This window comes from Mycosarcoma maydis, chromosome 1 (assembly GCF_000328475.2).
Source record: "Mycosarcoma maydis chromosome 1, whole genome shotgun sequence".
Taxonomy (NCBI): Eukaryota; Fungi; Basidiomycota; class Ustilaginomycetes; order Ustilaginales; genus Mycosarcoma; species Mycosarcoma maydis.
In genome coordinates this window covers 292,836-319,102 of record NC_026478.1, presented here as the reverse complement: position 1 = coordinate 319,102, position 26,267 = coordinate 292,836, and the positions used below count along the sequence as shown (strand labels likewise).

The window sequence follows — 26,267 nt, the reverse complement described above, 5'->3', positions numbered from 1 at the left end:
CAAGAAAGCGCGCTCTCAAGTACGCAGCCACCGCTGTAGCGAATTTGGGCTCATTGAGGACCTGTTTGAAGGAAACGAGTCGCTGGTTGCGGGCCAGGTGACCAGCCTGGCAGAGGGACTCCTCAATTTTCCTTCGGGGGAGAATGGCATCGTTGGAAGGCATCGAGCGAGAAAAGCTCGGTGGATGGAAGCAGTCGGTGCGGAACTCTCCATGTGGCCAAGAAATCAAGGTGTGGGGTAGCGCGAGAATGACCAATCCGAAACTCATAAGACAAGTTGCCAAGCCTTGTCACATGTTGGGTTGTTCATAATCACGAATTGACGCTGGATGAGCAGCACAAGACATACAGGAGAGAAGACGAGCTTCGAGCTGTGGCTGACTGGTCGCCGGTTGGAGGTAGAACTCGATACGTCGTTGCAAAGATGCAAGTGTGAGTGGACCGTTAGAGCCGAACAGCAAACGTGCGTTACTATACCATTGCAGAAATTGCAAAAGCTCGAGGGTCTACCAAAGTCAGAGCGAGTTATGAGTCTTGGCGTTGGCTGGGCTTTGCCAAGGTGAAAGACTTGAGACTCAGAATCCAAGCTAGGGTTGCGGGCAAAGCTGTCTCTGTTGAATATTATTTTGATCTTTTCTATTAACCTAGTACTAATTTTGTTTGTCTGGGCAAAGACTCTGTCCCAGCAGTGAGCGTTTGGGTGGACACCGTCCAAGTAGAGAGTTGCTTGGTTCAGTGGCGATAGTCATAAGTACCATCCATGTGTCTGAATGGCGCTGGCTGACCGAGAATTTGTTGATCTACGCTTACATGTCACCATTGCATCGTCAACCACTCTGATTCCGTCGCACTAGTGGCATTCTGAACGTGGAAAATTGACTCTGCAGGTGGATGGGGGTGAGGAGGCCATCAATCCAATCACGAATGTGGGAACCAATCACGAACGTGGGAGCAAACTACGTCAACTGATAATGGGAGCCTCGATCTTTCTCATCATCACTTGTCAGTAATGAGTGTCAGGCTGGGAAGAGAGTCACGAGTGATTTCTGGCCGCAGTGTCTAATTGCTTGCAACCAAATCACCAATCAATTCGACATGATATCGCCATCGGCCTGTGGTCCAGAACAATCAAAAATCACTGAATCGTGAATGTGTATGTCAACCATAAACACGATTTCGCAAAGTCGCAAGCACACGCGCAGGCACAGAGTGGACAAGTGTCATGATTCACAATTCGTGACTCACAGTTGTGATCACGGATGCTGATGCGCGCGGTTCTTCGATTTTTGTCTATTTTTCCTAACTTAGCTTCTCAGTCTTGGTGGAATTATTAATACACTAGTTTGGCTGAGGCTAGAGCTTGTTCGGTGCCGGTAGATAGCCGAAACACGAGCGAGAAATCAGAATCGTGAATCGTGAATCGTGAATCGTGAATGACAGCGCTCAGATCTGTCCCATTCGTGATTCGTGATTCTGTGACTTATTTTATTCGTGATTGTTCATCTCACGATTTTATTCTTATTTTTGGCGGCTGCTGCTCTGGCGTGAAGGAATTACGAATCATGAAACACGAATAGGACAAAGTTAGGGCCCAGATTATCCTCAACTTCGGCACGACACCCCCACTCTGAGCTTAGCTTTTTTCCCGTCCTTGGCTGTTCTCTGGCTTGGTGAGAATAGCCAGCTGAACCAGGCCGTGTCCTTGATTGAGCTCAGCCTGTGACGGGGCATGTCCTTGCTGCAACGACGTCAAAGCCACCGTCACCATTCACGATTGATTGTATGCTAAGCTTTGCTTCCTTCTACCTTACCACGTCGCATCCATCCATCAATCTCATGTGGTGACCAGAATGGCCATCAAGCCAATTCGATCCTTGCCATCTTCACATTAGACGCCAGAGCGGGGATCCTTTCCTTCGCTTGCTCTTCGCCTGCTCTTCGCCGCCGGAACTGCACAAAGCTTTCATTGTTTGGACAAAATCACGTCCCACCTTGCATACACCGCCACACAACCGCAGCTGCGATCACACCCATCACATTCAAAGCCCATCATCATCCATCATGCATCCGCCTCCGAGCCATATGGCTCATAACTCGACCACTCTCTACCAGACCATCACCCACACTCTCGGTCGAACCAATACCCGTTCCAACTCTACTTCTTCCTCAACATCCAATATGAGTCAATCCTCACAGCGTTCTCCACCTCCCAGCTCGCACAAGAGGACCTCGTCACAGCACAAGAGCTCCAGCCCCTCCTTTGCTACCTCGACACTCCCCCGCAACCTCGTGTTTGACTATGTCCGTCCCGAAGAGGTCCGCGCTGCACACGCTCTCGAGGTCGAGGGATTCCCCCCTGAAGATGCCGCCAGCTACGACAGATTATTATCTCGCCAGACAGCCGCTCCCCATTTGTTTTTGGGCGCCTTTGTTCCCTTGCCGCCGCCCAAAGTCGCCGGTCCTCTCTCCGTTTCGGGCCAGCCAAGGAGGAGGATCGTTGGCTTCATTACGGGCACGGCTGCGCCTGCGCTTACCCTCCGCTCCATGTCGACTCACGACACTTCCGAAGATGCGCGCATCGTCTGTATTCACTCGGTCTGCGTCGCGAGCGAGATGCAGAGAAAAGGCCTCGCAACAAGGATGCTCGAAAACTATATATCTCGCATTCGCAAAGCCGAAGAAGGAAAAGGTCCCGAAGGCGACAAGGGCAAGCGCGGATACGAAACCCTAGCATTGCTCGCGCACGAAGAGCTCACTGCACTCTACAAAAAGGTCGGCTTCCGCACTCAGTGCGTCAGTCACGTTCAGTACGGCAGTGGTCAGTGGCTCGAGATGAGGCGTAGCGTCTATCCTTCGCCCAGCAGCGGATCTGCAAGCCGCCCCGGCTCACAATTGACAAGGACTACCTCGGCCACTTCCTCTGCAAGCGACGACCCCCCCGCTGGCCTCAAGATGACTTCTCCCGTTGCCCCATCCGTCGACACAACGCCGACTCCCAAGCAGGGTGCTGCCTCATCGGCCCTTACGACAACCGTCAACCAAGACAAGAAGTCACTGGCACCTTCTGAACCAAAGTCCGCTGCTTCTCCTCCTTCCAAATCCACGTCGCCACCTGGCATGCCGTCCCAAGCATCCATCATGGCTGCGCTCGCTGCCCAGTCAGAGCCTGGCAAGAACCCAGGTCAAACGTACACCTCGATCCTCGGTCAAGCCGTTGCTGCCAAAACTCCGGCTGAAGACGCCGGGTTGGCGCTTGAAGCGCGTCTCGTCGATCGCGAGACCGGAACCAATCTCGCAAAACTCTACTGCCCCATGGACAATTGTCGATGTTGCCTTCTTGCTAAAGGCGCCGGTGAGTGGACGCGAAAGGAGAGTGGCCCCCTCTCTAATCCGGCTTTGCAACTGCCCAACTCTCCCTCGCCCCCTCAGACTCCCGCCTTCCCACTGCATGCTGCCAGCGCAAGTGTCTCGCATCGCCTGCTGACTAGCGTCAAAGGCTTCTGGATGGTTGCCGGTCCGCTTCAGTTTGAAAATGTTGGCTTCTCGCGCGACCTCCTATGGACGGTGCCACTGTGCAACGATCCCACCTCGATTAAGTTGGACTCTGACCAAGCTTTGGGCAACAGTGTCGGATCTTCCACTGCTCAGCGCACCAAAGCGCAAGAGAAGGAAGCCAGGGAAAAACAAAAGAAGGAGGAAAAGGAGAAGCGCAAAAAGGAGAAACGCAACCGCAAACATGCAGGTAGCGGCTCGGACGACTCGGATGAGGATGTCGCTTCACTTCTCTCGCATCTCAGCTTAGGTCTGAAGCCGGGAGAGCAGTTGACGGTCAAGTATCTGCTGTGTCCCGACTGCGAGTGCGGCCCCCTCGGCTTCACCATTCTTCCAGCCGAGATGCAGGGTGGACGCTTGGCGGCTGAAGTAGGCGATGAAGTGGAGAGAATGAAGGGCGGAATGCGGGAGCCTGGTGAGACCAAGCCCAAGAGGCCGCCTCAGATGTTCTACTTGGCGGCGGACAGGGTGAGGTATCAGTTTGAACGGTCGTGATGCGTTCGCACTTTACACTTTCTCAAATGAAAAAAGCCGATCTCTCTTGATCGATCTCGAGGATATCACAGGTGTTTGTGCAGACGATGTGTGGTTGAGTCAACATGGGCTTTGAAAATGAGCTAAGGTTGAGAGAAAACAGAACGGGTGAGTGGCAAAGAGCAATCGTGAATGATAATCAGCTCTTTCAGCGTCAAGCGTGCTTCTTGGTGGGAGGATGAGTCTTCCTCCAGTGGTTGGCGATTTCCTCCCTGGTCGCGACCCATACACCGCCTTGTCCGCCGCCCTGCTCCAACAACTCCTTGTTCCTCTTCTGTACGTGATCAACGAACCTCTGCAGACCTTGGAATCTACCTGGTCTGCCCACCACTCTGCAATGCAATCCGATGCTCATCATCTTGGGAACTGAGTTCGGGTTTTGCTCGGGCAAGAAAGTCTCGCTGACCAACGTCTCGAAAGCGTCGATGAGGTAGGTTGCGAAACTTTCCGAGTTGAAGAATCCGGGCGTGATGGCGAATCGCATGTCGTTGTTGTCTAGCGTGTAAGGAATGACAAGCAGGTGTTCATCGGGCGTTCCGTCTGGGGCGGGAACCCAGTATGGCAGATCTTCGTCGTATGCATCCGAGTCATACAGTTCCTTTTCGAGTCCCATCTCCTTGTAAACCTGGTACACCAGTCTTCGAGTGTTGATGGATTGTCGTCCGGTATACCATCCTCTAGGCTCACGAGATTGACCACTGGCCTCTTTGATCGCTTTGATCGCCGACTGGATCTGATGTCGTTCCTCTTCCTGACTCATCAACGAATGGTCAAACCATCGGTAAGAATGACTTGCCACTTCGCAGCCTGCTTCCTCCATTGCCTTGACTGCCGCCGGGTTCTGCTCCACCGCTCTGCCCACCGACCAACTCGTAAACCTCAATCCATTGCGTTTGAATAGATCCAAAATCCTCCAGAATCCGCGGTGCGAGCCAAACTCGTAGGCTGACTCGACACTTAAGTTCCTCACGTTGGCTGGAGGCTTGTGTCCGTTCGCCGCACCGTACTCTGTCAAGTACTGCTCGGCGTATGTATCGCCGTTGAGCGTAATGTTCTCACCACCTTCTTCGTAGTTGAGCACAAAGGAGATGGCGATACGTGCCTTGTTGGGCCACTGCGGGTGTGGAAGTGTGTGACCGTATCCGACCATGTCCCGCGGATCGTGCGGGTTGAAATCATTCGTGTTAAAGTTGGCAGGAAGCGGTTCGGCGTTACGATCCACTTGCTGTGATTCGGAAGGGTATCCGACGAATTTGGGCAGATCGTCCGTGACAGTGACGAGCTTCCACGAACCGTAAAACATGTGTGCTGTAGCAGCCAAGTGTTCGATGCCCTCCAGTCCGGACTTATCACCAGCGGGACGAGCGAGGGTGCTTGGCCACAGAGACCATTGCTGCTTGGCTTCGTTCCACGTTCCCATCGGGTTACCGCATTCCGAACAACGCAACTTCCACTTTCGTCCTGCAACCGATTCGTAAAGCTGGCCAGTGGTCACACCAGCTCCAAAGACCTTTTCAGCCTGAGCATCGACTGTCTTATTGGATCCCGCAGCCGACGGAGAAGACCACGTGACGGCTTCCTTCTTCCAATGCGTCGTCCAAACGTAAGGCGCACCATTTATCCGTTGACACTGCGTGCAGTGGCAGAAGGCCGAGAGGCAAAGATTAGCGGGCGTCGCTTCGAGTGAGTACTCGAGCGCTCCACAGTTGCAGTGTCCTTTCAGCGTCGACATGTTAAGGCGATGTTCTGGGAGATGGTGGAGATGGAGAGAAAAGAGGGTTACGAGATATTCCAGCTTGACACACGACAGCTTTTTACCCCGGCGACCCTTCCACAAATCACTAACGCAGTTCTTCCAGTGATGAAAAAAACGCACAAATGCGCCCGCGTTGCTGATAAGGCGCCCCCTTCGTGCTCGTTGGCCAGATCTACCCGAAGACCTGCGATATGCTTTCAGCGTGCCAGTGCAGCTTGAGCCCGCTGAACAAGTGACACGCGCCCAGACACTGATCAAAGCCTTTATCTCCAAACTTACAGCTTCGCCTGACAAGCTCGATGCCGAACTTGTTCCACGTTCGGACATGGCCGAAAAGACAATCGTGAATGGGTAAATCATCAAGTCGCGTTTGCCTCGGCTGTAGAGATAATACCGCTTTCTGGCCAAACTTAACAAAGGTTGCGAAAAGACAAGAGACACGAGACTCACGACTTTGAGACGTGGCAAGACCGTATGAGCTCTCGACATACACGATAGCGCCAGTTGTCTGTTTAACTTCCTATCAACCGAGTTCGCGGAATCAGAGCGAGGGAGATGTATATTGCGAACCATGCGGATGCAGTTCTTCACAAAAAGAGGTTACAAATACAACTGGACGCAGGTGGTGTTGGTGATGGAGCAGCTCTACTTTAGCTTGTGTTGTGAACCTGGAGCGAACGGCGCTTGCTCTTGGTGATGCTCATAGGCAGATCGCCAGCGCCTTTAAGCAGATTGTGGTAACCTCTACGCTTAGGATCGTTGAGGCGCTTCTTGAGATGCTTTTGAACTTTGGCTTCGGGACGAACGACCACGACGGGAACAGGTGATGAAGAGAGAATATCTCGGCTGACGTGACCCATGATGTGCTGTCCGAGCATCTTTTGGAATTTATTTGCTGATCTGCCTCGGGTGCCTACCGTCAGACTGTCGGGACGATAGACGTGGATGATGTCGAGAATGGTGGAGACAACTTTTCCGGCGACAAATTCGACTACCATCGAGATCCGGCGGTCTTCGGCTTCCTCGTTAAGATCGACGATGGAAGCCATGAGTTCGCGTGCTTCCTCCCTGGCGTCTTCCTGATCGATCTGGTCGGCTTCTTCGTCAAGAATGCGCACAGCGACTACTTCATCTCCATCTTCCACCAGATTTTCCATGAGCCACTCAAGCGCATGTTCTGAGTAGGGGTTGTCATCCACGGCGACCATGAACGTTCGTGTGTTTTTGGTTCGCATAAAGCCGCGAGATTTGACTTGGAGCGTAAAGCTAAAGGCACCCGAGTTGGTCTCGTCGGCATCGGGCATGGTGTCAAAGCCTACTCTGCGTTCGTATCCAGCTCTGACATCGCTCAAGCCGCCCGAGCTGCTGGTGCGGCTCTTGCTCATCGACGGTCCGCCTCGTCGTCCGCCGTACGTTCCGTCTCCAACAATGGCCGAGCGTGAGGGTGAGGTGGATGCGTTCGTGGCTGCTGATGCGAGCGAAGAATGGCTCGTCGCCGTTCGAGTTCGTTCCGGCTCTTCGATTGTGATGCTCTGACGCGGTCGAGATTGCTCGCTACTGCTTCTGGGCCTTGCCAGGCTGCTCCAGCCTGGCTGGTGCAGAATCGGCGTAGTAGGCCTTGGAGACATGGTCAGCAGTGATGAGAACTCGGCAGACGTGTCAAGACGCTTGTCAAGGGATCTTGCTGCTTGAAACGATCGACGCGCAGGCCGAGTCGAGTCTATGGAAGATGGAGATGCACTCACTCGTGACTTGGTCGAATCAAAGCTGTGCAAGTCCAAGATGCATGTGGGGCCGCCGAGCCATTCCTAAATGGGCCATTTCTCCACTTTTCACATCCTCTGGTCATCGTGATTATTCGCACGAGACATGGACACGAGGGCTGAGACCATTCACGATTTAGAAAGTCTGGCCCGTGAGTGCGAGACACAGCTCAACAAGTGATCCTAACGTAAGTTAACTAACTTATACAAAGTGCGTGCGCTTCCCACACCACTCGCAACTCTCATCTTTGTGAAAAGCGACCATTACTTTCGCATACGACTAGCAATACATCTGAAGGACGAGCAAGGCAAAGTTGGGATGCCACAATATGCTAATCAGGATCATTGCACGGATCGCACATTGATTCTCGTCGGCAGGGCGAAAGAAAAAGTATGCACTGAATTCAGCAGAGTGGCCCGAAACTTTTTCGGGACGGGTGACGATAGCATGATCGAATCTTGCTTCATCGAAGGTTTTCTGCGAGATGGAGCTCTTGCGATGACCTTCCAAGCGAGTCATGAAGCAGTACTTGATTGAGAGTGACACTCCCTAGTCTGCTCGGAAGCCCCGTTTGAGACACTCCTTTGCCAATGCAAGGCTTTCCTGTTTAGGCTTTTTCCGTCCCCTTCCGAAATCTAAGATAGAGTCAGTTACAAGTGGCGGCGACCTTGCCCCAGCTATCATTGGTGCCGGTCTTGATTGAACTGGTAAACGAACACGAGCTGTCGTACGATGCCAACTTGAAGAGATCACCAATAACTTAGTACGTGTAGCTGCAGCTGCAGCTGCCAGTTGCAATCTCGCTGAGCGAGCTCGTCGCAAGGCCCTTTGGCAAGAAGGTCATGCTGAATGTGATGCAACAATGCGAAAAAAGGCACCAGACCAGTCATGTTTTGGACCCTTGTTTTGAGGTGGAGCGGGTCGTCATGGAGAGAATTGATTAGAAAAAAGTCGCAAGAGTGAAGTGACTTTGACACTGTCTGCAGTAGAGCAGTCAGACACAACCTGCACGGGGTGGTAAGATATTCGTGATTGCCTTTTCAGTCACGAGTTTGTTGTAGTTAGGCGCATCCTTGAGCACCAAAGACATCCGAAGCGAGACAGCTTCGTTCAGCGGCTGGCTGGCGCTCTCCACCCACATTCGTGATTAGCCGGTTCAACAAAAGAAATCGTGAATCTTGCAGAGACCAAGTCACTCACCCGCATACCGTGTTCCACAATCACGAATAACTTAGTTACTGAATCAGTCCGCTTCCTCCGCTGCTCCGACAGAGTGTGCGTCCCAAACCTCGCCCCTTGGCCCTGTTACATCAAAGCGCTTGCGTGTCTGCTTGGGCTCATCTTCGACCCAACCACCATCACGCCGTTGCCCCAACCTGTTGCCACTACCTCCTTCAACTCACAGGATATCACTACAATCTGCTAGACCACGCCGATATGAGCTCCGCCGTGCCTGTCCAGCCGCGGGGCTTGAGCTCGCTGGGCTCCTCAACTTCGATCCGCCCTGCGCAGCCCATGCCCGCGCCTCTCAGCCGCATCGCGCTTGCTGCTAAACAAAACCAGATCCTTGCCCTCCAAGCGCTCCAAGCTGCCGCTGCTTCCGCATCAGCTTCATCGTCCTCTTCTTCGTCTGCCGGCGGTTCTCCGCCCCCATCATCGTCGTACGTCAAGTCTTCCGCTGACAGCATCTATGCCGTTGGCGCAAAGCGTGGTCGCAAATTTCAAGCATTCCGAGCGCCTCCGCTCTCCCTCGTGTCCAAAGGCGCGGCGATTGCCACACCCTCACAACGCACTTCGGACAAGCTCGTACCACTCATCACCACCAGCGTTCCACACTGGTCCGCCGAGGGCTCACATCCACTCTATGACCCCAACTCGGGCAAGCGTTCCGAGATATACTCGCTCACCAACGACCGTTATCCCGGTGCGCCCGGCACCGCGCTCGCCAAAGCACGTGAGGCTCAACAAAAAGCCATCCAGTCTGCCAAGCGCGAAGCGGCCAAGAAGTTGGCGTCCAAGGCTGAACTCGAGCATCTTGGCGTCAAGGGCCTGGGCAAGAAGCGCAAGAGCAGCAGTCCGTATGCTACCGTTGCAGGCGCACTTCAGACAACTACTGTTTCTCAGACGGCGTCGTCGAGCACCGCCAAGCCGGAAGCGGCGTCTCCAGCCATGAGTCGTGACTCTTCTAGGAGTCGCAGCTCGGCCAACCCGACATCCGAATCTCATCTCACGGTCCCTTCAAGTCGATCGCGCCGACCCGCCTCAAGAGCATCCTCACCCGCGCCTATCACAGCTCAGGCGTCGGTGTCGGCAAGACGCGCGGGTACACGCTCAGGATCAGCCGCTCCGGCGGAAGAAGAAGCAAACCGCAATTCGCTTTCGCGTGGCACAAGTCCGCCAGAGGTCAGCAAGAACCACCATGGGTTGGCCTCGACTGCACCTTTCCAAAGCAGTCCCCTCGCTGCTAGCGCCATCACCATGGAGCCCCTACTCGACCATGACGATGCCGATGCAAACGAGACCAAGACCAGCGCTTCCGATGCCGACGCATCGTCGCCAGCTGTGCGCGCGACAGCTGCCAACAAACGCAAGGCAAGCGCGCTCAGCCAAGAGGTGCACGCTGATGATTCGACCCGCAACACGCTCTCAGACTCTCTCGATGAAGTCAGCAAGCGACTCAAGGCCGATGATGGCCAAGCGACCGAGATTTCAGCAGTGGAAGCAGCCTCTCCGAAGACGGTCAAGGAAGGATCTCCCTCCTCTGTTTCTTCGAGCCGTCGCACGTCGCCGAGGATGGCTTCGCGCAATGTCGTTGCTGGCGCCGTTTGATGGCTGTCTCCTAGATATCGTCTCGGGCAGGTAGTCTGACTTGCTTTCATCTTTTCACTACACTACTTATCTCCTTATACCCTTGTCACTTTACTTTGTCCGCAATATGTCGTCGCTTGGTTACATCTTTCGTTTTCGTTCTGTCGTCATCCTCGTAGAGACGCCTCTTTTCTGGCTGCCGCTCTTTGACTGTGCTTCGAACGACCTGGTTCTTTTCCAACTTGCGTTGCCGTGTCTGGGTGCTCGTGAATAAGAGAAAGCTCAACGGGCCTGTGTCATAGGCGTCTCGGGAGAAGTTGGCTTCAAGGCAAAGGCCAAGGTTTTCGTCAATCGATAATCGGCTATCGCCCCAGCGACTGAGTTCATTTTCACGTTTTGGCCGTCGAAGTTACAATTCTTGTCCACATGTACAGTACATCTTCAAAGCATCGCAAATTCATCGATATAGTCCTAGTCTGGCTCTAATCCTTCCACATAGAATCAAGATATGACGCCGCAGACCAAGGTGAAAGAGATGATGGTGAGCGCATTCATGCATCTGAGGCTATCCGCATAAACAACGCAGGCAGTTTCGAACAAAACCAGATTGGCTGCTTACAAATCATGAATCACGAATCGTAAGTGAGCATCCGCAACACACAAATAATCGGGAGATGTAAGATGTGAGATGTGAGATGTGAGATCTTCTAGCACATGTTGCATCGGAGTATCGGTCCGGAACTTGGCGGACGAGTCGTGAGTTGTCCATACTTGGGACCTCATCTGTGAATTATTGTGAAATGAAAAATGGCGAACGACTCGGTCAGGTTGGGATTTCGCGGACGCGGATGCGGACCCGGGCCTCTAGGATGATCTTGGTTTTTTCTTTCTTTTTTTGATGTTATTTGTTTTGGATTTTACCTACCGACTGTTGCGAAACCTCAGCGCGGGGGAAGACTTGTGACTGTTGTAATTGTAATCCAGAAGCAACGATTGCATGCCTCTATGGTTGTGGGGTTGAGTGCGTTGAGTGCGAGCGTGGGTCGTATGTCGGTGAAAAGGTGGAGTGTGTAATTGCCCGTTGTCGGTTCCGTCGGTGTTCTGAGCACCGAGCAAGAACCATCTTATAAGAACACACTTAACTTCGGAAATGAAGGGCACACGTCCGCTTTCGTTTGATCCTTATTCCTACAGAGGCTTGCCGAGATCTTGCTGTTGCAATCATGTTCAGGAGCGCCATCAGAACGTCGATACGCTCGAGACCGAGCAGCTCGACCTTGCTCCGTTCGTCTGCGCCTGAACAAGTCCAGCAACGAGTTCTGTCCTCCTCTTCAAGCAGAGCATCACGGGCGAGCAATGGAAGCGGCAATGTAAAAGCCATCGTGGCAGGCTTGGTCGGCTTGGCACTGCTTGCCTCGGCTGTACCAACGCGAAGCGTGTACAACGATCAGGTACGATCTGCGCCAAGTATAGCATCCCCCGCAGCTACTTCGGATCCTGAAGGCAAGCTCGTCTCGATGGACGAGGTAGCTAGCTATAACCAGCTTCCCTCAGAAGGCGGCAAGGGTCTCTGGGTGGTCATCAAGGGACAAGTGTATGATGTGACCGAGTTTGTCGACATTCATCCAGGTGGACGCAACATCATCCTCAAGAACGCCGGCAAAGACGTTACCGAAATCTTCGAGCCAGTCCACCCACCGACGGCGATAGAAGAGAATCTGGATGCTTCCAAGCACATAGGTCAAGTGGATCCTAGCACAGTACAGATCAAGCAGGCAGAACCGGAATCGGACAAGGAGCGCAAGAGGAGGCTTGCACGCGAGAACCTGCCTTCACTCGGCACTGTCCTCAGCCTTGACGACTTTGAGCGTATCGCCGAGACCATCCTGTCGGATCAGGCGTGGGCTTACTACTCTTCGGCGGCGGATGACGAGATCACCAAGGCGCAGAACCGCGCTTCTTTCAACCGCATCGTTTTTCGCCCTCGTGTACTGCGCGCCATCGGTCAGGTCGACAGCTCTGTCAAGCTCCTCGATTCGAACGGTAAAGGCTTCACTTGCTCCATTCCCGTCTACGTGTCGCCGGCTGCGATGGCCAAGCTCGGTCACCCGGATGGCGAACTCAACCTCACGCGCGGTGCCGGCGACGCCGAGATCATCCAAGGCATTTCGGCCAACGCCTCTGTGGGACTAGACGAGATGCTCGATGCGAGGAAAGACGGACAGCCCGTCATCTATCAACTTTACGTCAACAAGGATCGCGCTGCTTCTGAGCGCATCCTGGAAAAGGTCGAGGCGCGAGGAGTTTCTGCCGTGATGCTCACTGTGGATGCGCCTGTGATGGGCAAGCGAGAACGTGATAGGCGTGTCAAGGGCGAAGAGGTCGAGATGGGCGTTAATCACGGTAAAGATGTCAAGAAGAAAGGTGGCGGAGTAGCCGAGGCCATCTCTGGATACATCGAACCCAACCTCACCTGGGACGACATCAAGTGGTTCCGCAAAACCTGCAAGCTGCCCCTCTACCTCAAGGGAATTCAAACAGTGGAAGACGTTGAACTCGCAGTCAAGCACGGTGTTGAGGGTGTAGTGCTCTCCAATCACGGAGGTAGGAGTCTGGAGTACGCGCCGGCCGCTTTGGATGTGCTCGTGGAGTTGCGTCAGAGGAGACCGGATCTGTTTGACAAGATCGAGGTATTTATGGACGGCGGGGTCAGGCGAGGTACCGATGTGCTCAAGGCTGTAGCGCTGGGTGCCAAAGCAGTCGGACTCGGAAGATCGTTTCTCTTCGCTCAGTCTGGATACGGCCAGGCTGGTGTCACCAGAGCAATTCAAATCCTGCAGGACGAGATTCACCGTGGCATGCAACTGCTCGGTGTCTCTTCGCTCGACCAGCTCACACCAGAGATGATTGACATCTTACCTCGACAGTTCTTTCCTATTCCGCAAACCCGAGCAGAGCAGGATGCCACTGCTTGAAAAGAGCAGAGCATGAGCGATCTGATCAACTCTTAGATCCTTCCCCACTCACCAAAGTAACGCAATAGCAAAGCCGTTTGGGAGCCTGATCTGATGTGTGTTTCATCTCGCAGTGCATATGTATGATTCCAATCGTGAGTGTATCGGAGAGAGTTTCAACGCGGTCGTGAGTACAGCTTGCCAGAACGACTTGCCCGTCACTGCTCATTAAATGGCTAGAAAGGGTCTGCAGGGGCGGCTCCAGGGACCAGCTAATGCAGTTGAAATCGGCGAATCGTGCTGTTTGCAGCCGGTTGCCGCTGGTAACTTGGACAGCAAGAAACCACAGTAACGAGTCGTGAGAGAATTCGACTGCTTTCGTGCCTGCATCGCGTTGAATATACCCGTGACTGTTTAAATCTCAAGTTTACCCCACACTCGTGACTCTTGCACACAGCAAGATCTGCATGCTGTTGCGAGATACAGTCACACTGCTTACTGTGAGTGTGCTTTGTCTTTACTCCAACGTGATCATCGTCTTCGCAACTTCCGGGATTAACACTAACTTTCATCGCAACACAGCGGCCATTTCAACATGAGGGCAGAAGAAGGCTTTCAATTCGAACGCTTTCGCGTAGCTTCGCCGTGGTCCTCGGACCCAGCCTTGCGACTCACGATCCTCCGCCTCTTCTCCAGCGGTAGACATGCTCTCCGCACCGCCGAGATTCAACGTCTTTTCGACAAACTCACTGACTACGCCAATAAAGTCCAAGGCGAGTATGCTGACATCGCTGCCACACTCGACACGCAACAGCACGAGCCTACGTTGGTCCAGTACGATGCTTGGGGTCAACGAGTGGACAAGCTCGTCACAGGTGAAGGCTGGAAGCGACTCAAAGGTGTAGCTGCTCAAGACGCTATTGTCGCCGAATCATACTCTCGACCTGAGGCTACAAGCGGTGGTGGAAGGGCAAGGCTGGGACAGCATGCTCGACTCTTTGCCTTTACGAGATCCGTCATGTTTGCTCCCGTGTCGAAAGTCGTGCTCTGTCCGGTCAGCATGACTGACGGCGCGGTGCGAGTGCTCGAGCTGTTCGGCACTGAGAAGCAAAAGCGGGAGAATATTCCCAGACTGTGCAGTACAGATCCGATCACGGCTTGGACAGCGGGCCAATGGATGACTGAGCGTCCAGGTGGATCAGACGTCTCTCGTACAGAAACGGTGGCCAGGCCCGTCAATGCGCACAAGAAACCCGAAGCTGGCGACCAGTTCGTCATCAGTGGTTTCAAGTGGTTCTCTTCCGCTACGGATGGCGATATCGCACTGGCACTTGCGCGTACCAACGACGATTTGCAGCTAGGTTCTAGAGGCCTCTCACTGTTCCTCATCAAAATTCGCGACGACAAGACGGGCAAACTCAACGGTATCCGCGTGCACAGGCTGAAACGAAAGCTGGGAACAAAATATTTACCCACCGCTGAGCTCGAGTTGGACGGTTGCATCGGCGAGCTGGTCGGCGAGATCGGTCGTGGAGTAGCCACCATTTCTTCAGTGCTCAACATTACTCGGCTGTACTCTGCCGGTGGAGCGGTGGGCGCACTTTCGTGGGGTTTGCGCTCAGCGACGGCGTATGCACAGATCCGACCCGCGCTGGGAGGGGGTAAGCTCGAAAAACTTCCGCTGCACACGGACCAATTGTTGAAGGTCACCGTGACGTACCGCGTATTTTTGCAGATCTTCTTCTCCAATGTGCTTCTGATGGGTGCTAGCGAGTCTGGACAGGCGAGCAAGCGCGATCAGACTCGATTGCGATTGCTGACACCTGCGCTCAAGGCGTTCATCGCCACACGTGCGTCTGAATCCTACCTGACGCTCATCGAGTCCTTCGGCGGACAAGGATACATGGAGGAAGTGGGCATGGCCGAGATGCTGCGCGATTGCACCGTCGAACGTATCTGGGAAGGTACGCCTGCCATACTCTCGCTCGACGTACTGCGCGTTCTCGTCCAATCCAAGGGTCAAGCTCTCGTCGAATTCTTCCAAGACATCGGCAACATCCTCGCTTCTCTTCCATCGAAACTCTCGCAAGATCTGTCAGCTGAAATCAGCTTCCTCGGCAATGTGGTACGTCGAACCGCATCCATCTTGACTAACCTCGATCTGGAACGCCACATGAAATCCACTGATCTCCGATTCAGCAGGTACCTCTTAGACCTCATTATGGCAATACAAGGATCAGCGCTGTTGCTCCAACACGCAGCGTGGAAACTGGACACGCTGGCGGCAAGCCAGGAACTGCAAAAGTTGGCCGGGGTCGAGGTGAATGAGCTCGAGATGCAGCAGGATGTATATCTGATCAGGCTGTGGATTGGTGGGGCGGGTAATGACGGTGGAGCCGCGGGTTTCGCCGACCTCGCTAGATTGTCGAGCCAGTTAGAGGCGAGTACGACACAGGCTGTGAAGGGTGAGGATGCGGTGCAGCTGGGCCATGCGTTGGTCTACTCCTGGACTCAGGGAAGCGGTGACGTGAAAAGCCACTTGTAGACAAGCATCCTTCACTTTGATCTAGAACCGTGAGCATTGCGAGTAAGAATGGGTATCGTTAAACGAAACTTCCGATGGCACACTGAACTTATGAGAGGGTGAGAAGCGAGTCATCGTTGACTGAGACCGAGCAGACGGAGAATGCTAGGAGGTGGACCTCTCGCACCACGGCGGGCTGCGCGACGTGCTCTTGATGCCGACAGATACTGTCTGAACTGAGCCAAGAGCAGTCCACCTAAGCCCCAAACTGCACCTTGTATCAAAGGCGAAAGCAACTGATCTCGAACTGTCACGTACATAATCGGAAACCTGTGTAACAGCGATTAGCCAAACAGAGGGTGAGTCATTACATTTATCGAGTTTGAGCCAAAGCGCGGGTAAGGAGCTTACCATTCGACACGAAGGTTTCCGAGCCACAGCTCGTGTCCATCTTTAATACTGCTACGGGTCAATTCAACTTTGTGATGGTGATCCTCGCCCTTCTCCTCCTCCTCACTTGCATCTAGAGATTCAGCGTGGGGTTGGTCTTCGTGCAAAAATCCCCGAATAGTAGCCAAGTAAGACTGCTCGAATCGCAGATCTGGTAGTGTGGGTAGTTTGGATAGAGCCGCTTGCTCAGATGAGACGGTGGAGGAGGCACCGCTACCAGAAGAGACGAAAGACGAGATTTCGGACGATTCTTCGCCATCGCTGTCTCGGTGGGTGTAGCGGTGTGGGTGGTGCGAACTCGTGCTTGTGCGGTGCGATGGCATTGTGTCGACGCTGAAGTGCGAATAATATCGAGAGTCGGTGTGAGTCGACGAGTACGATTCAGCAAGGAGAGAAGGAGCCGAATTCGTGATTGCAAAGCTGAGATGGTCTTCGAGAGAGGACAGTGGTTGACGCGTGAGGAAGGTCGAATTGGGAGATGGTCACCAAGATCAAGCTGTGCACGCAAGGGCGTCTAAGTGGAGGGTTATACTGGTTTTTTCTCAGTTGCGAGGAAGTCACGAGTGCTGCTGCACGCCAAGGATTTTCCCTCGCTGCACAGCGCATACATGCTCCAAATATCCTTCCGCCACAATGTCCTCACGCAAATTCCACCGAGTTAGTTGGCCAACGCCAACCACGGCTAATATTGAAGATTCTAGATGCGATCGGAAGGAGTGTGGTGATTCAAGCGAGCGGATGTCTAAAAGTACAAAATATATGAATGCCGAAAGCAAGCTGCGGTCCTGACAAGTGTTTGCCACATTAACGCTCAACAACGAGACAGCAAACCAGCGCTACATCATCGATCTTGCCACCGGGAAAGTGGATTCCATACCTCGCTGCTTCCCTCTCAAATGGGCTCTGCTTGGTCGTCGAGCTCTGACAAATCTTGGCGTACTCGACCAAATTTGTCGCCAGCACCTGGACGAACTCCCTGTCCTCCTCCAAAGTGTCCTCTTTCGCCTCCGAAGCTGCGGCAGCGTGACGAGCAGCGTACGAAGCGTGATGTTTCTCCTTGATAAATTTGGCGAACTGCGGAATCTCAATCTTGGCGTCGACGTTGTCAAAGAGGCCGTCGGTGCCAACAATGATGAGATCGCCGTGTTGCAAAGTGCATTCCCAGGAAGCGGCATCTTTAGGTGTATTAGAAATGGAGCCCTCCTGAATCCATTCTTTGGGCAATTTGGCGAGTTGAAGAGGTGTGTTGAAGCCGAGCTGTTGGGGCGAACTGACGTGGAAGACTCCCTGCTTACCGGTGCCTTGGCGGAGGATGACGAATCCAGAATCTCCGAGGTTAGCCGAGCGAAGCGTGCCATTGGAGGCGTCCATGGTAAGGATGCATGCTGTCGCGCTGCCTGCAACGACAAGAGGCTCTTTGAGAACGTGCTCAAATGCCTCGGAGAGAATTCGATCTGGCGCACAGCCGGTTTGCGGATCCGCTGACGTGTGTGCCGCTGATCTGGATGCGTAGAACATGAGTGCTTGTGAGAAGAGCGAGGGGTCAATCCCATTTTCGGTCCAGCCGCCGACACCATCGGCCACACCAATAGCCACGTCGTCAGCTGCGCCCATCGAAGTGCACATGAGCGAATCTTCTCCTGCCTCACCGCCTCGAAGCAGTTCGTCCCTCCAACGACCAATCTCACTGTCTGAGGGAACGCCGATCTGCGCTTTCTTCGGTGTCGGCGGTGCACCGTCGTGCTCGCTGGTCGAGGCAGAAGACGACGCGTCTCCCTCCTGTGGCACATCTTCCGAGCTGCGCGGTTTACCCTGGAATGCGTATGCAGTGAGGAACTGAAAAGGCTTCTGTGAGGCTCGCGGGCGCCCAGAGGTGAAATGCCTTCTTGAATCCCCACTGGATGGTGCGGCTGCTAACAATGGTACGATTCGACCTGAGTGACTGCCGCGCTTTACTAAAGTTGATATGGCTGTGCTGAGCCGACACTGTTGCGGCAAGAATCTAGGTGCTATCGACGATGCTTCTCCAAGGCGACCAAGTGCGATACGGCCAGCGCAGCGCAATGATCGACAAACTCCTGTTGACAGCATCGTGCTAGGTCCGTGGACGGAGTCCGAGCTTTGTCCCGACTGGATTGAGGCTTTGAAGAGCTTGTCCCCTGATGTGGGCTATCGTGAAGTCTCCGCAATTCGAGAATACTGATGTAAGCTTGCCAGGCTAAGAGATGGTTGTGATGGCGGGAAGGCCAACGTAGAGCAGGTCAAACTGAAATCTGGAAAGAGCAAGCACGAAGCCAAGATATACATCACGAAAAAAAAGGAACGGCCCATCGGCTGAGGCTTTTCCGTAACTTTCGTCACACAGCTACCCTCTCCCTAACTTCATCACGAATTCCGATTCTTGGCTCGGCTACACAAAAACTTCACTTTCCACTCGTGACTACGCGGGGAAGACGAACGAAATTCGTGATTCTCTGTTGATACATGTTACGCCGGCGAGGGAAACAAGCTGTATCTCTACGCGTGATGCACCACGCATGGCGTGCGCACAGAGCGAGATTGATGATTCACGATTCGTGATTCTTGATTGAGTCGTGGGTGGAGGATGTCAGAGGCTTGCAGATCGTTCTGAAAGCAGCTCGTGGCTCGCTCAGGGCTTTGTGCTTGGCATGTCATGTTTTCTAGACGCCAGGCACGAATTGCAGCGCTCACAGCTCTTGTCTTTTCGGCTTGTAAGAGTCTCACGACCATCAATTTCGGCGCCACGGCCTTCAGCACAGGACTCATTGTCGCTGAAGCCTACGCAATCAAGTCGGCTCCTCAAATGAATTGAAACGACCCCTGCTTCGAGTTGGATCGGACACAATGTCGGATCGAACCTCGTTCCAGCGCAAGACGGTGCAGATAGCGCGGCATCTAATCTACTTCATCGCTGGGTCGACCCACATCGTCACATTCCGTCTGCTTTGGCTTGCACTATTGTTCTACGGCGAACGTGCAGTCTTTCATGATGCAGCCAACGGCTGCGCGTGGCCCATGCCACCGCATTCATCTGCAACATCACCCCAGCCGGCCGTCCACGTGTTGCTTGTGACAGATCCGCAGATCATTGATCGCAACACATACCCCGACCTGCCTTGGATCAGCTTGCTTTATCCGATCGTGCGCCATTTCTCGGACAACTACCTCAAAAACGTCTGGACGAGTCTGGTCATCAATCCCAATAAGTGGTTTCATCGAGGGTACATTCTTCCGCCAAACCTGGAAGCGCAAAGAAGGCAAACATCGAAAGCAGCGGGAATGGTGCAGCCCCCCGACGGCGTGGTGTGGATGGGCGACCTTACCGACGGAGGCAGAAGAGGGCGATCCGACGCAGAATGGGCAGCACTAGTGCATCGATTCCGCAATATCTTTTGGAGGCCCAGGGAAGCAGATTGGGAGGCTCTCAAGTCGACGCTCAGCACCACTAGGCAATTGATCGAACCACGCACCTCGGCTACTAATTTCATTCCTACCATTCATCTCTCCGGCAACCATGATATTGGCCTGCCCGGCTCATCATCTGGGCATCGGGTTGACGTGTTGGCAGCCGACGATGCGATCGAGCGATTCAATAGGGAATTCGGCATGAAAATCGACGGCGGTGGGTTTGTTGTCAAAGATCGGAACCCATTTCAGAAATCCAGTCTCAATGGTCGCGTTCTCGTTTCCTCGGATACAGCGCTTGGTGCAACGCACGAATTGGTGCTCATCAACGCACAAGACCTAGTGGGCATGGAGCGAGAAGGCGGCGGACCCTTCGACACGCATCTCAGCTCGGATCATCTGGGCAAGCTCGATGGCCAGCTCGGCGATAATGCACACCGCGAGTACAAGGACACGTATGACTTTGTAGAGTCAGTCAAGCTCGGTGGAATCCAAATTCCTCGTGTGCTTCTCAGTCACGTTCCTTTGCACAGGCCTGCAATGACAACATGCAATGATGCCCAGAGATCGGCAAGGCATCGTGTGCAGCGCGAGTCAAGCCGACCTCTTCATCAGGGAACTGACCGAGGCTCTACATACCAAAATATGGTGTCATCTTCGGTCACAGACTGGGTGCTGCGCACGATCGATCCAATGGCTGTTTTCAGCGGCGACGACCACGATCATTGCGAATATCGGCATTCACGGCTTTCCAGCAACTCGTCAAAACTAAACGTTGTAGAGGGCTTCAAAGCGAACGAGGTTCCCGAATTGACGGTCAAGTCGATTTCTATGACCGAAGGAGTGCGAAAGCCAGGCTTTGCTCGTCTGAGCCTTTTTCCTCCGCCTTTCACCTCATCATCACAACCCGACACACCTCCATATGTGACCATGGCGTACACACCATGCTTGCTACCGGATCAGATTGGCATATGGACCAGACTCTATTTGCCATTCTTCATCATCACGCTCTTAGGTCTATGGTTTTGGCCGCGCTCCTTCATGTCGCGGTCAGATGCGGATGGATATCTACCGCTCAGTCATCAGCGCAAGCGGAATGACGATCATTTGCCACCATCGTCCGAGCAGCATCATCCGACGTCGTCGGGCATGATAAACTCAAGCAGGTGGAAGCGAGATGTCGTAGCAGTCGCTCTTGTAGCTTTGCCATGGTGGATCCTTTGCCAGACGCATTTCCTGTTCTGATGGACATTTCTTCGACTCAATCACGAATGTAACTAAAGCAAGGACCGTATCACCTTGGCCAATCAGCGCACTGAGCGAACAAGCGATTGAAACACTGCTAATTCACTTTCCTAACAAGAACGAGACTGTGTATGCTGAAGTGGTGAAAACGAAGGGAAGAGACCGAGAAGAGAGCGGGATAAAGGTATGTAAAGGGGCAACGAGCACAAACTAGACAACTCTCAATCAAGCCCAAATTGGGTCCACGATGAGAGGGCCCTTGCCGACGGCGTGCACCTTGAAACCAACGCTTCTCAGCACCTTTGCATCGACAATCCCCCTGCCGTCAAACACAAAAGCGGGCTTCTTCATGCTTCTGTAGATCTCATCCCAGTCCTGTGCTGTTGCATCTCTAAACTCGTCCCACTCGGTGCAAATGACGACCGCCTCGGCGTCCTCGCACGCTTCCTTCATCGAACCGGCGATCTTGACCTGCTGCTTGACCGCCTCGACATCATCGACCACACCTGGCTCGGTGAGATCGAGCATGATCTGGTTTGTCGTCACCTTGGGATCGTAGATAGAGATCTGGGCACGTTCCTGACGGAAGTACTTGCAGAGCGTGATCGCCGCTGATTCACGTGTGTCACCGGTATTCTTCTTGAATGCAAAACCCAGAACTGCAATTTTCTTCATCGTGATCGTGTTGAACAGCGTGGAAACGACTTTTTGGGCAAACCTCGACTTGGAGTATTCGTTCATCTTGATCACCTGGTGCCAGTAGTCGGCTACCTCGTTGAGTCCGAGCGACTCGGACAAGTAAACGAGGTTGAGAATGTCCTTTTGGAAACAGCTTCCGCCGAACCCGACCGATGCTTTGAGGAATTTCGGCCCGATACGTCCATCGAGACCACAGGCGTGGGCGACTTCGTCTACATCGGCACCCGTAGCCTCGCAAATCGCGGAGAGCGAGTTGATGCTCGAAATGCGCTGGGCTAGAAGAGCGTTAGCGGCAAGCTTGCTGAGCTCCGAAGACCAGAGTCCTGTTTCGTAGATCTTGGATGGATCGACCCAGTTTTGATAGACTTCGCTGAGGGCTTTGGCTGCTGCCTTGCCCTGTTGTGTGTCGAGCGAGCCGATGAGCACACGATCGGGTGCCATCAGGTCGCGGATTGCCGTACCTTCCGCCAAGAATTCAGGGTTGGAGAGAATCTGGAATGAGATCAGGGTTCCATCAGCCGTGTAGCTCGAATTTGACTCGAGGATGGTCCTCATGCTAGCTGCGGTTCGGCATGGCACAGTTGACTTTTCTACGATAATCTTAGAACTCGTAGCTACGGATGCAATACGACGCGTCGAAGCTTCGACGTAGTGCAGGTCAGCTGCGAAACCTTTACCGACGCCCGATGTCTTTGTAGGAGTGTTGACAGAGACAAAGATCAAATCGGCTTCCTGGATCGCCGCATCGATGTCAGTCGAAAAGAAGAGGTTTCGTCCGCGGCACTCACGTACGACTGCATCAAGACTAGGCTCGAAAACAGGCAGATCGTCCGAGTTCCATGCGGCGATACGTGCCGGATTGACATCTACAATAATGACCTTGATGTGGGGACACTTGAATGCGATTACGGAGCAGGTGGGGCCACCAACGTAGCCAGCACCAATACAGCAAATGGTACGAACGTGCGAGGGAACTGATTGAACCTGAAACTGACTTGACGAGCCATTGGTAGTGAGCACTGGAGCAGGCATGATTGAACGATGCCTTCAAGCTGAAGGTGGGAGTAGAACAGTAGAACGGCGACGGGGATGTGTTGATGTCGATGGGAGTGGTCAGGAAGGAAAAAGGTCAAAGGTTGGACTGACCGACTTTGAACAGGGAGAAAGACGAGCACAGAAGGAGACAAGAACGACACTAAGTAGCCTATCAAAGAGGGGACTTGGCACACGGGACTAAACCCTGCATGCTCCGAGGCAGGAAGGTAGCTCCAACGTTTCGCTCTACTGCCAGCGGCTAGTATGCGAACGGTCTGTGGCCTTCAAGACACGTTTGGGCTCAGAGGAGCGTGAGAGGCATCCTCCATCGATCTGGTGGCGGAACTACAAAATGTGGTTTCGGGCAACAACTCGGAGATCTGCAATGCAGGGGAGCAACACCGTTCAAAAGCAACTCAGCCACAACCGTCTCGACACACACGCGCTGGAAACACCTCGTGACCAAATCTCAATCTCCCTTGAAAAGTGCTTGTTGGCCTGGCATGTATCACAGGGTCCATGGTATGTCTACCACAGACTGTGAAACGTTACGCTTCGAATTGGCAACGCCAGATGTACCACTCGTGGCTGTGAGCAGTCATGGTGGCTTAGGGCAGTTGATGATGGAGAGCAACACGTGCATAAACGTGCTTGCCTCGGGCATGGTGCATAAATGCCGAAATTGTATTCGACAATTCAAAATCGTCCAGCATGACAGGTGAAAGATAAGTTCAAATACATTTTGCTGAGCGAACGTGCTCTTTTGGACAGCTGGAGTTATTATTCATCACGAATAAAAAAAAAAAAAAAAAAAAAAAAGAACAGAAAAAATTCACGATTGTTGATAAGCTAACTTGTAACATTAAGCTACAAGTAACTAACTTCGTCGTGAGTGGCTGTCTTCGACTTTTATTAATATATCTTCTCAGATCTACCCCGATACTGAGATCTCAAGATTTGATGGTTCCATGTTAGAGTTTCGCCCCGGGTTTCAGATGGTTCCGAGGGACCGGACGCGAACATGCCTCGTTGAAGCTGTTGGTGCTACATACGCACTACACGCGGCAGAAACTTGCTCGCATGACATCACCATAGGTAACTGCTCCACAGGCAGCCTCAGCTTCTCTTCTTGAAATTTCTGATCGACGTTCTTATTGATAATCTTGTTCCACCCAAAGCATCTTTATCAACATGTTGAGCTTGTTGGGAAAGTCAGCGACACAACGGGCCATCGAGAACCATCTCGCTCAGCGAGACATCGCTCTTGGCTTCGCTTTACCTGACGAAACTCCGAGCAGCAAGACGCTCGTCGTGCAAGATAGCGAGAGCCCGTACAATGGATTGAATGTGGCTCTCGCCGAGAACGATCTCGAGATCCTCTCGTGTGACATTGCTGGCATCACCTCTGGCATCAGAGCCGGCCGCTGGACTTCGACGCAAGTTCTCTGCGCCTACGTGCGTGCTACTCGTCGAGCACAGATTCGAACCAATTGCCTGACCGAGGTGTTCATCGACAAGGCGCTTCAGCGTGCAGTCGAGCTCGATACGCACTTCGCCAAGACGGGCGAGCTGGTCGGCCCGCTACATGGTGTGCCCATCTCGCTGAAGGACATGTTCAACTACTCTGGCGTCAAGACGACGATCGGCTTTTCAGAATGGATCGCAAAACCGCCGGAGCCCGTTACAGCCTCCGTTGCCTCGATCTGCAACCATCTCGGTGCGCTTCTATACGTCAAGACCAACATCCCCCAAACGTTCATGACCTTCGAGAGCACCAACCCGGTGTTTGGAAGAACGATCAACCCCTACTCTCCCGATCATACCTCAGGTGGAAGCTCCGGCGGCGAGAGTGCCATCATCGCCTGCGATGGATCAGCTGCCGGTCTGGGTACAGACATTGCAGGAAGTTTGAGAATTCCATCGCATCACGCGGGTATCTATACGATCAAGCCAAGTCCCGGAAGATGGTCGTACACTGGAATGTGCGATTACGGCAAAGGATTCGAGAGCATCCAGGCTGTAGCCGGTCCCATGTGCAGAAGTGCAGCTGATGTTGAGACGCTGTTCGTTGAAGTGGCGAGACAACACGTACCCAAATGGCTGCGCAACAAGAGGGACAAGAACGACCCTGCTGTGCTCAAAGAAGCGGTGGAGAATGACGAGGCTATGGCGCGCTTCCGCATTTCTGACTCATCGACTGTGGTGCTCAACGAAGCGTGGCTCAACCCGCTCGGCATGTCGGAAGCTCGTGGCACGCCACTTCGCATCGGTTTCGTTGTCGGCGATGGTATCCACCGCACTACGCCTGCCTGCTACCGTGCCATCCTCGAGTGCGTCGCTGCGCTCAGGGCCAAGTACAGTGGCCAACAAATCGAGCTGATCGAGATCAATCCTAGCCAGCTGCAGACGCTCGAAGTTATGCGTATCTTCCTCCGTCTCTTCACCGCCGACGGCTTCCGCAACCTCGAGGCTTACCTGGGACCCGACAAGCTGATCGCCCAGGTGCAGATGCCCGTCCGACTTAGTCGGATTCCACAATGGTTGCGCGGCGTCATCGTATTCTTTATCCGCTACATCATCCGAGATCGTATCTATGCAGAGCTAGCTGGATCTGCGCGTCGGCTCACGGCTGCCGAGCATGCCGACGTGCTCGAGCGTCGAGAGCGTTTCGTTGACAGGTGGAACCACACCATGTGGGAAGACCTCGCACTCGATGCATTCATCGCCCCCACACAAGCTTGTCCCGCAGTCCCGCACGGTGGGGCCAGCCACAATTCAGCGATGGCGGGTTTCACAGTGCTGTACAACATTGTCAAAGCTCCCGTCGCCGTACTCCCCGTTCTACGTGTTGATGTATCACACGATTCGCACCAGGAGAAGCATTACGAGCATGCTTCGCCCGAACAGCGAGCAGCATTCACAAAGTGGGCTCACGATAAGAGGTGGAAGGAGACGAGCAAGGTGTGCAATTTTTTGCTCTACAAGACGGCATACGATGCACAGAAGATGCACGGTCTGCCGGTGGGCGTTCAGGTGGTGACGAGACCCTACCACGATGAAAAGGCGATCGGGATCATGAGGCTGATCGACGAAGCTCTGCCATCGCCGGAGAAGAGAGGAGGAGAGTGGAAGAACAAGATCGACCCACAGGGAAACAGAATACCGCAAGAAGCTGCCAAGTCGGCTGTTGGATTCGGACCCGGCACTCTTACCAAGGCTTTGTTTCAGTAGCGTGCACTTGAATGTGGTTGGGATGCCGTAAATGGAAGAATCACGAATATTCTTTACTTTGTGACCAGTCGTGAGTGTGTGGGCCGCCTTGCCGCCATCAAAACAACAGAGGTACCCACAATTCACGATTGCAACACGATGAATCACGAATTGTCGTTTGTGTTGCCAAAATTGCGGTGCAATCACGACGAGTCAGTGAGTGTGATTGAACTCGGTTTTGAGCCAAATCATCCACCCACCACACCCAAGTATTCAGGACTGATCGCGACACACTCACGAGTGAGTGCCAC

The 26,267-nt window shown here is 53.5% G+C and overlaps 11 protein-coding genes across 11 annotated transcripts; 6 read left to right on the top strand and 5 right to left on the bottom strand.

Moving 5' to 3' along the window:
- Positions 1–2,060: 2,060 nt before the first annotated feature.
- UMAG_00127 (uncharacterized protein) lies at positions 2,061–4,046 on the top strand (the record flags this gene model as incomplete). The annotated part of the gene is made up of 1 exon (XM_011387783.1): positions 2,061–4,046. The coding sequence occupies one exon, from the start codon at positions 2,061–2,063 to the stop codon at positions 4,044–4,046; it is 1,986 nt and encodes a 661-aa protein (XP_011386085.1).
- Positions 4,047–4,239: 193 nt separating this feature from the next.
- Positions 4,240–5,817, bottom strand: UMAG_00126 (uncharacterized protein; the record flags this gene model as incomplete). The annotated part of the gene is made up of 1 exon (XM_011387782.1): positions 4,240–5,817. The coding sequence occupies one exon, from the start codon at positions 5,815–5,817 to the stop codon at positions 4,240–4,242; it is 1,578 nt and encodes a 525-aa protein (XP_011386084.1).
- Positions 5,818–6,491: 674 nt separating this feature from the next.
- UMAG_00125 (uncharacterized protein) lies at positions 6,492–7,469 on the bottom strand (the record flags this gene model as incomplete). Its single annotated transcript, XM_011387781.1, has 1 exon — positions 6,492–7,469. One exon carries the CDS (start codon positions 7,467–7,469, stop codon positions 6,492–6,494), a length of 978 nt encoding a protein of 325 aa, XP_011386083.1.
- Positions 7,470–9,042: 1,573 nt separating this feature from the next.
- UMAG_00124 (uncharacterized protein) lies at positions 9,043–10,434 on the top strand (the record flags this gene model as incomplete). Its single annotated transcript, XM_011387780.1, has 1 exon — positions 9,043–10,434. The coding sequence occupies one exon, from the start codon at positions 9,043–9,045 to the stop codon at positions 10,432–10,434; it is 1,392 nt and encodes a 463-aa protein (XP_011386082.1).
- Positions 10,435–11,636: 1,202 nt separating this feature from the next.
- Positions 11,637–13,388, top strand: UMAG_00123 (uncharacterized protein; the record flags this gene model as incomplete). The annotated part of the gene is made up of 1 exon (XM_011387779.1): positions 11,637–13,388. The coding sequence occupies one exon, from the start codon at positions 11,637–11,639 to the stop codon at positions 13,386–13,388; it is 1,752 nt and encodes a 583-aa protein (XP_011386081.1).
- A 574-nt stretch (positions 13,389–13,962) lies between these two features.
- Positions 13,963–15,912, top strand: UMAG_00122 (uncharacterized protein; the record flags this gene model as incomplete). Its single annotated transcript, XM_011387778.1, has 1 exon — positions 13,963–15,912. The coding sequence occupies one exon, from the start codon at positions 13,963–13,965 to the stop codon at positions 15,910–15,912; it is 1,950 nt and encodes a 649-aa protein (XP_011386080.1).
- A 110-nt stretch (positions 15,913–16,022) lies between these two features.
- On the bottom strand, positions 16,023–16,664 carry UMAG_10028 (uncharacterized protein; the record flags this gene model as incomplete). The annotated part of the gene is made up of 2 exons (XM_011388315.1): positions 16,023–16,221; positions 16,303–16,664. 2 exons carry the CDS (start codon positions 16,662–16,664, stop codon positions 16,023–16,025), a joined length of 561 nt encoding a protein of 186 aa, XP_011386617.1.
- A 481-nt stretch (positions 16,665–17,145) lies between these two features.
- Positions 17,146–18,432, bottom strand: UMAG_00120 (uncharacterized protein; the record flags this gene model as incomplete). Its single annotated transcript, XM_011387777.1, has 1 exon — positions 17,146–18,432. The coding sequence occupies one exon, from the start codon at positions 18,430–18,432 to the stop codon at positions 17,146–17,148; it is 1,287 nt and encodes a 428-aa protein (XP_011386079.1).
- Positions 18,433–19,206: 774 nt separating this feature from the next.
- On the top strand, positions 19,207–21,012 carry UMAG_00119 (uncharacterized protein; the record flags this gene model as incomplete). Its single annotated transcript, XM_011387776.1, has 1 exon — positions 19,207–21,012. The coding sequence occupies one exon, from the start codon at positions 19,207–19,209 to the stop codon at positions 21,010–21,012; it is 1,806 nt and encodes a 601-aa protein (XP_011386078.1).
- A 225-nt stretch (positions 21,013–21,237) lies between these two features.
- Positions 21,238–22,743, bottom strand: UMAG_00118 (putative UDP-glucose 6-dehydrogenase; the record flags this gene model as incomplete). Its single annotated transcript, XM_011387775.1, has 1 exon — positions 21,238–22,743. One exon carries the CDS (start codon positions 22,741–22,743, stop codon positions 21,238–21,240), a length of 1,506 nt encoding a protein of 501 aa, XP_011386077.1.
- Positions 22,744–23,937: 1,194 nt separating this feature from the next.
- On the top strand, positions 23,938–25,977 carry UMAG_00117 (uncharacterized protein; the record flags this gene model as incomplete). Its single annotated transcript, XM_011387774.1, has 1 exon — positions 23,938–25,977. The coding sequence occupies one exon, from the start codon at positions 23,938–23,940 to the stop codon at positions 25,975–25,977; it is 2,040 nt and encodes a 679-aa protein (XP_011386076.1).
- Between the last annotated feature and the right edge of the window lie 290 nt (positions 25,978–26,267).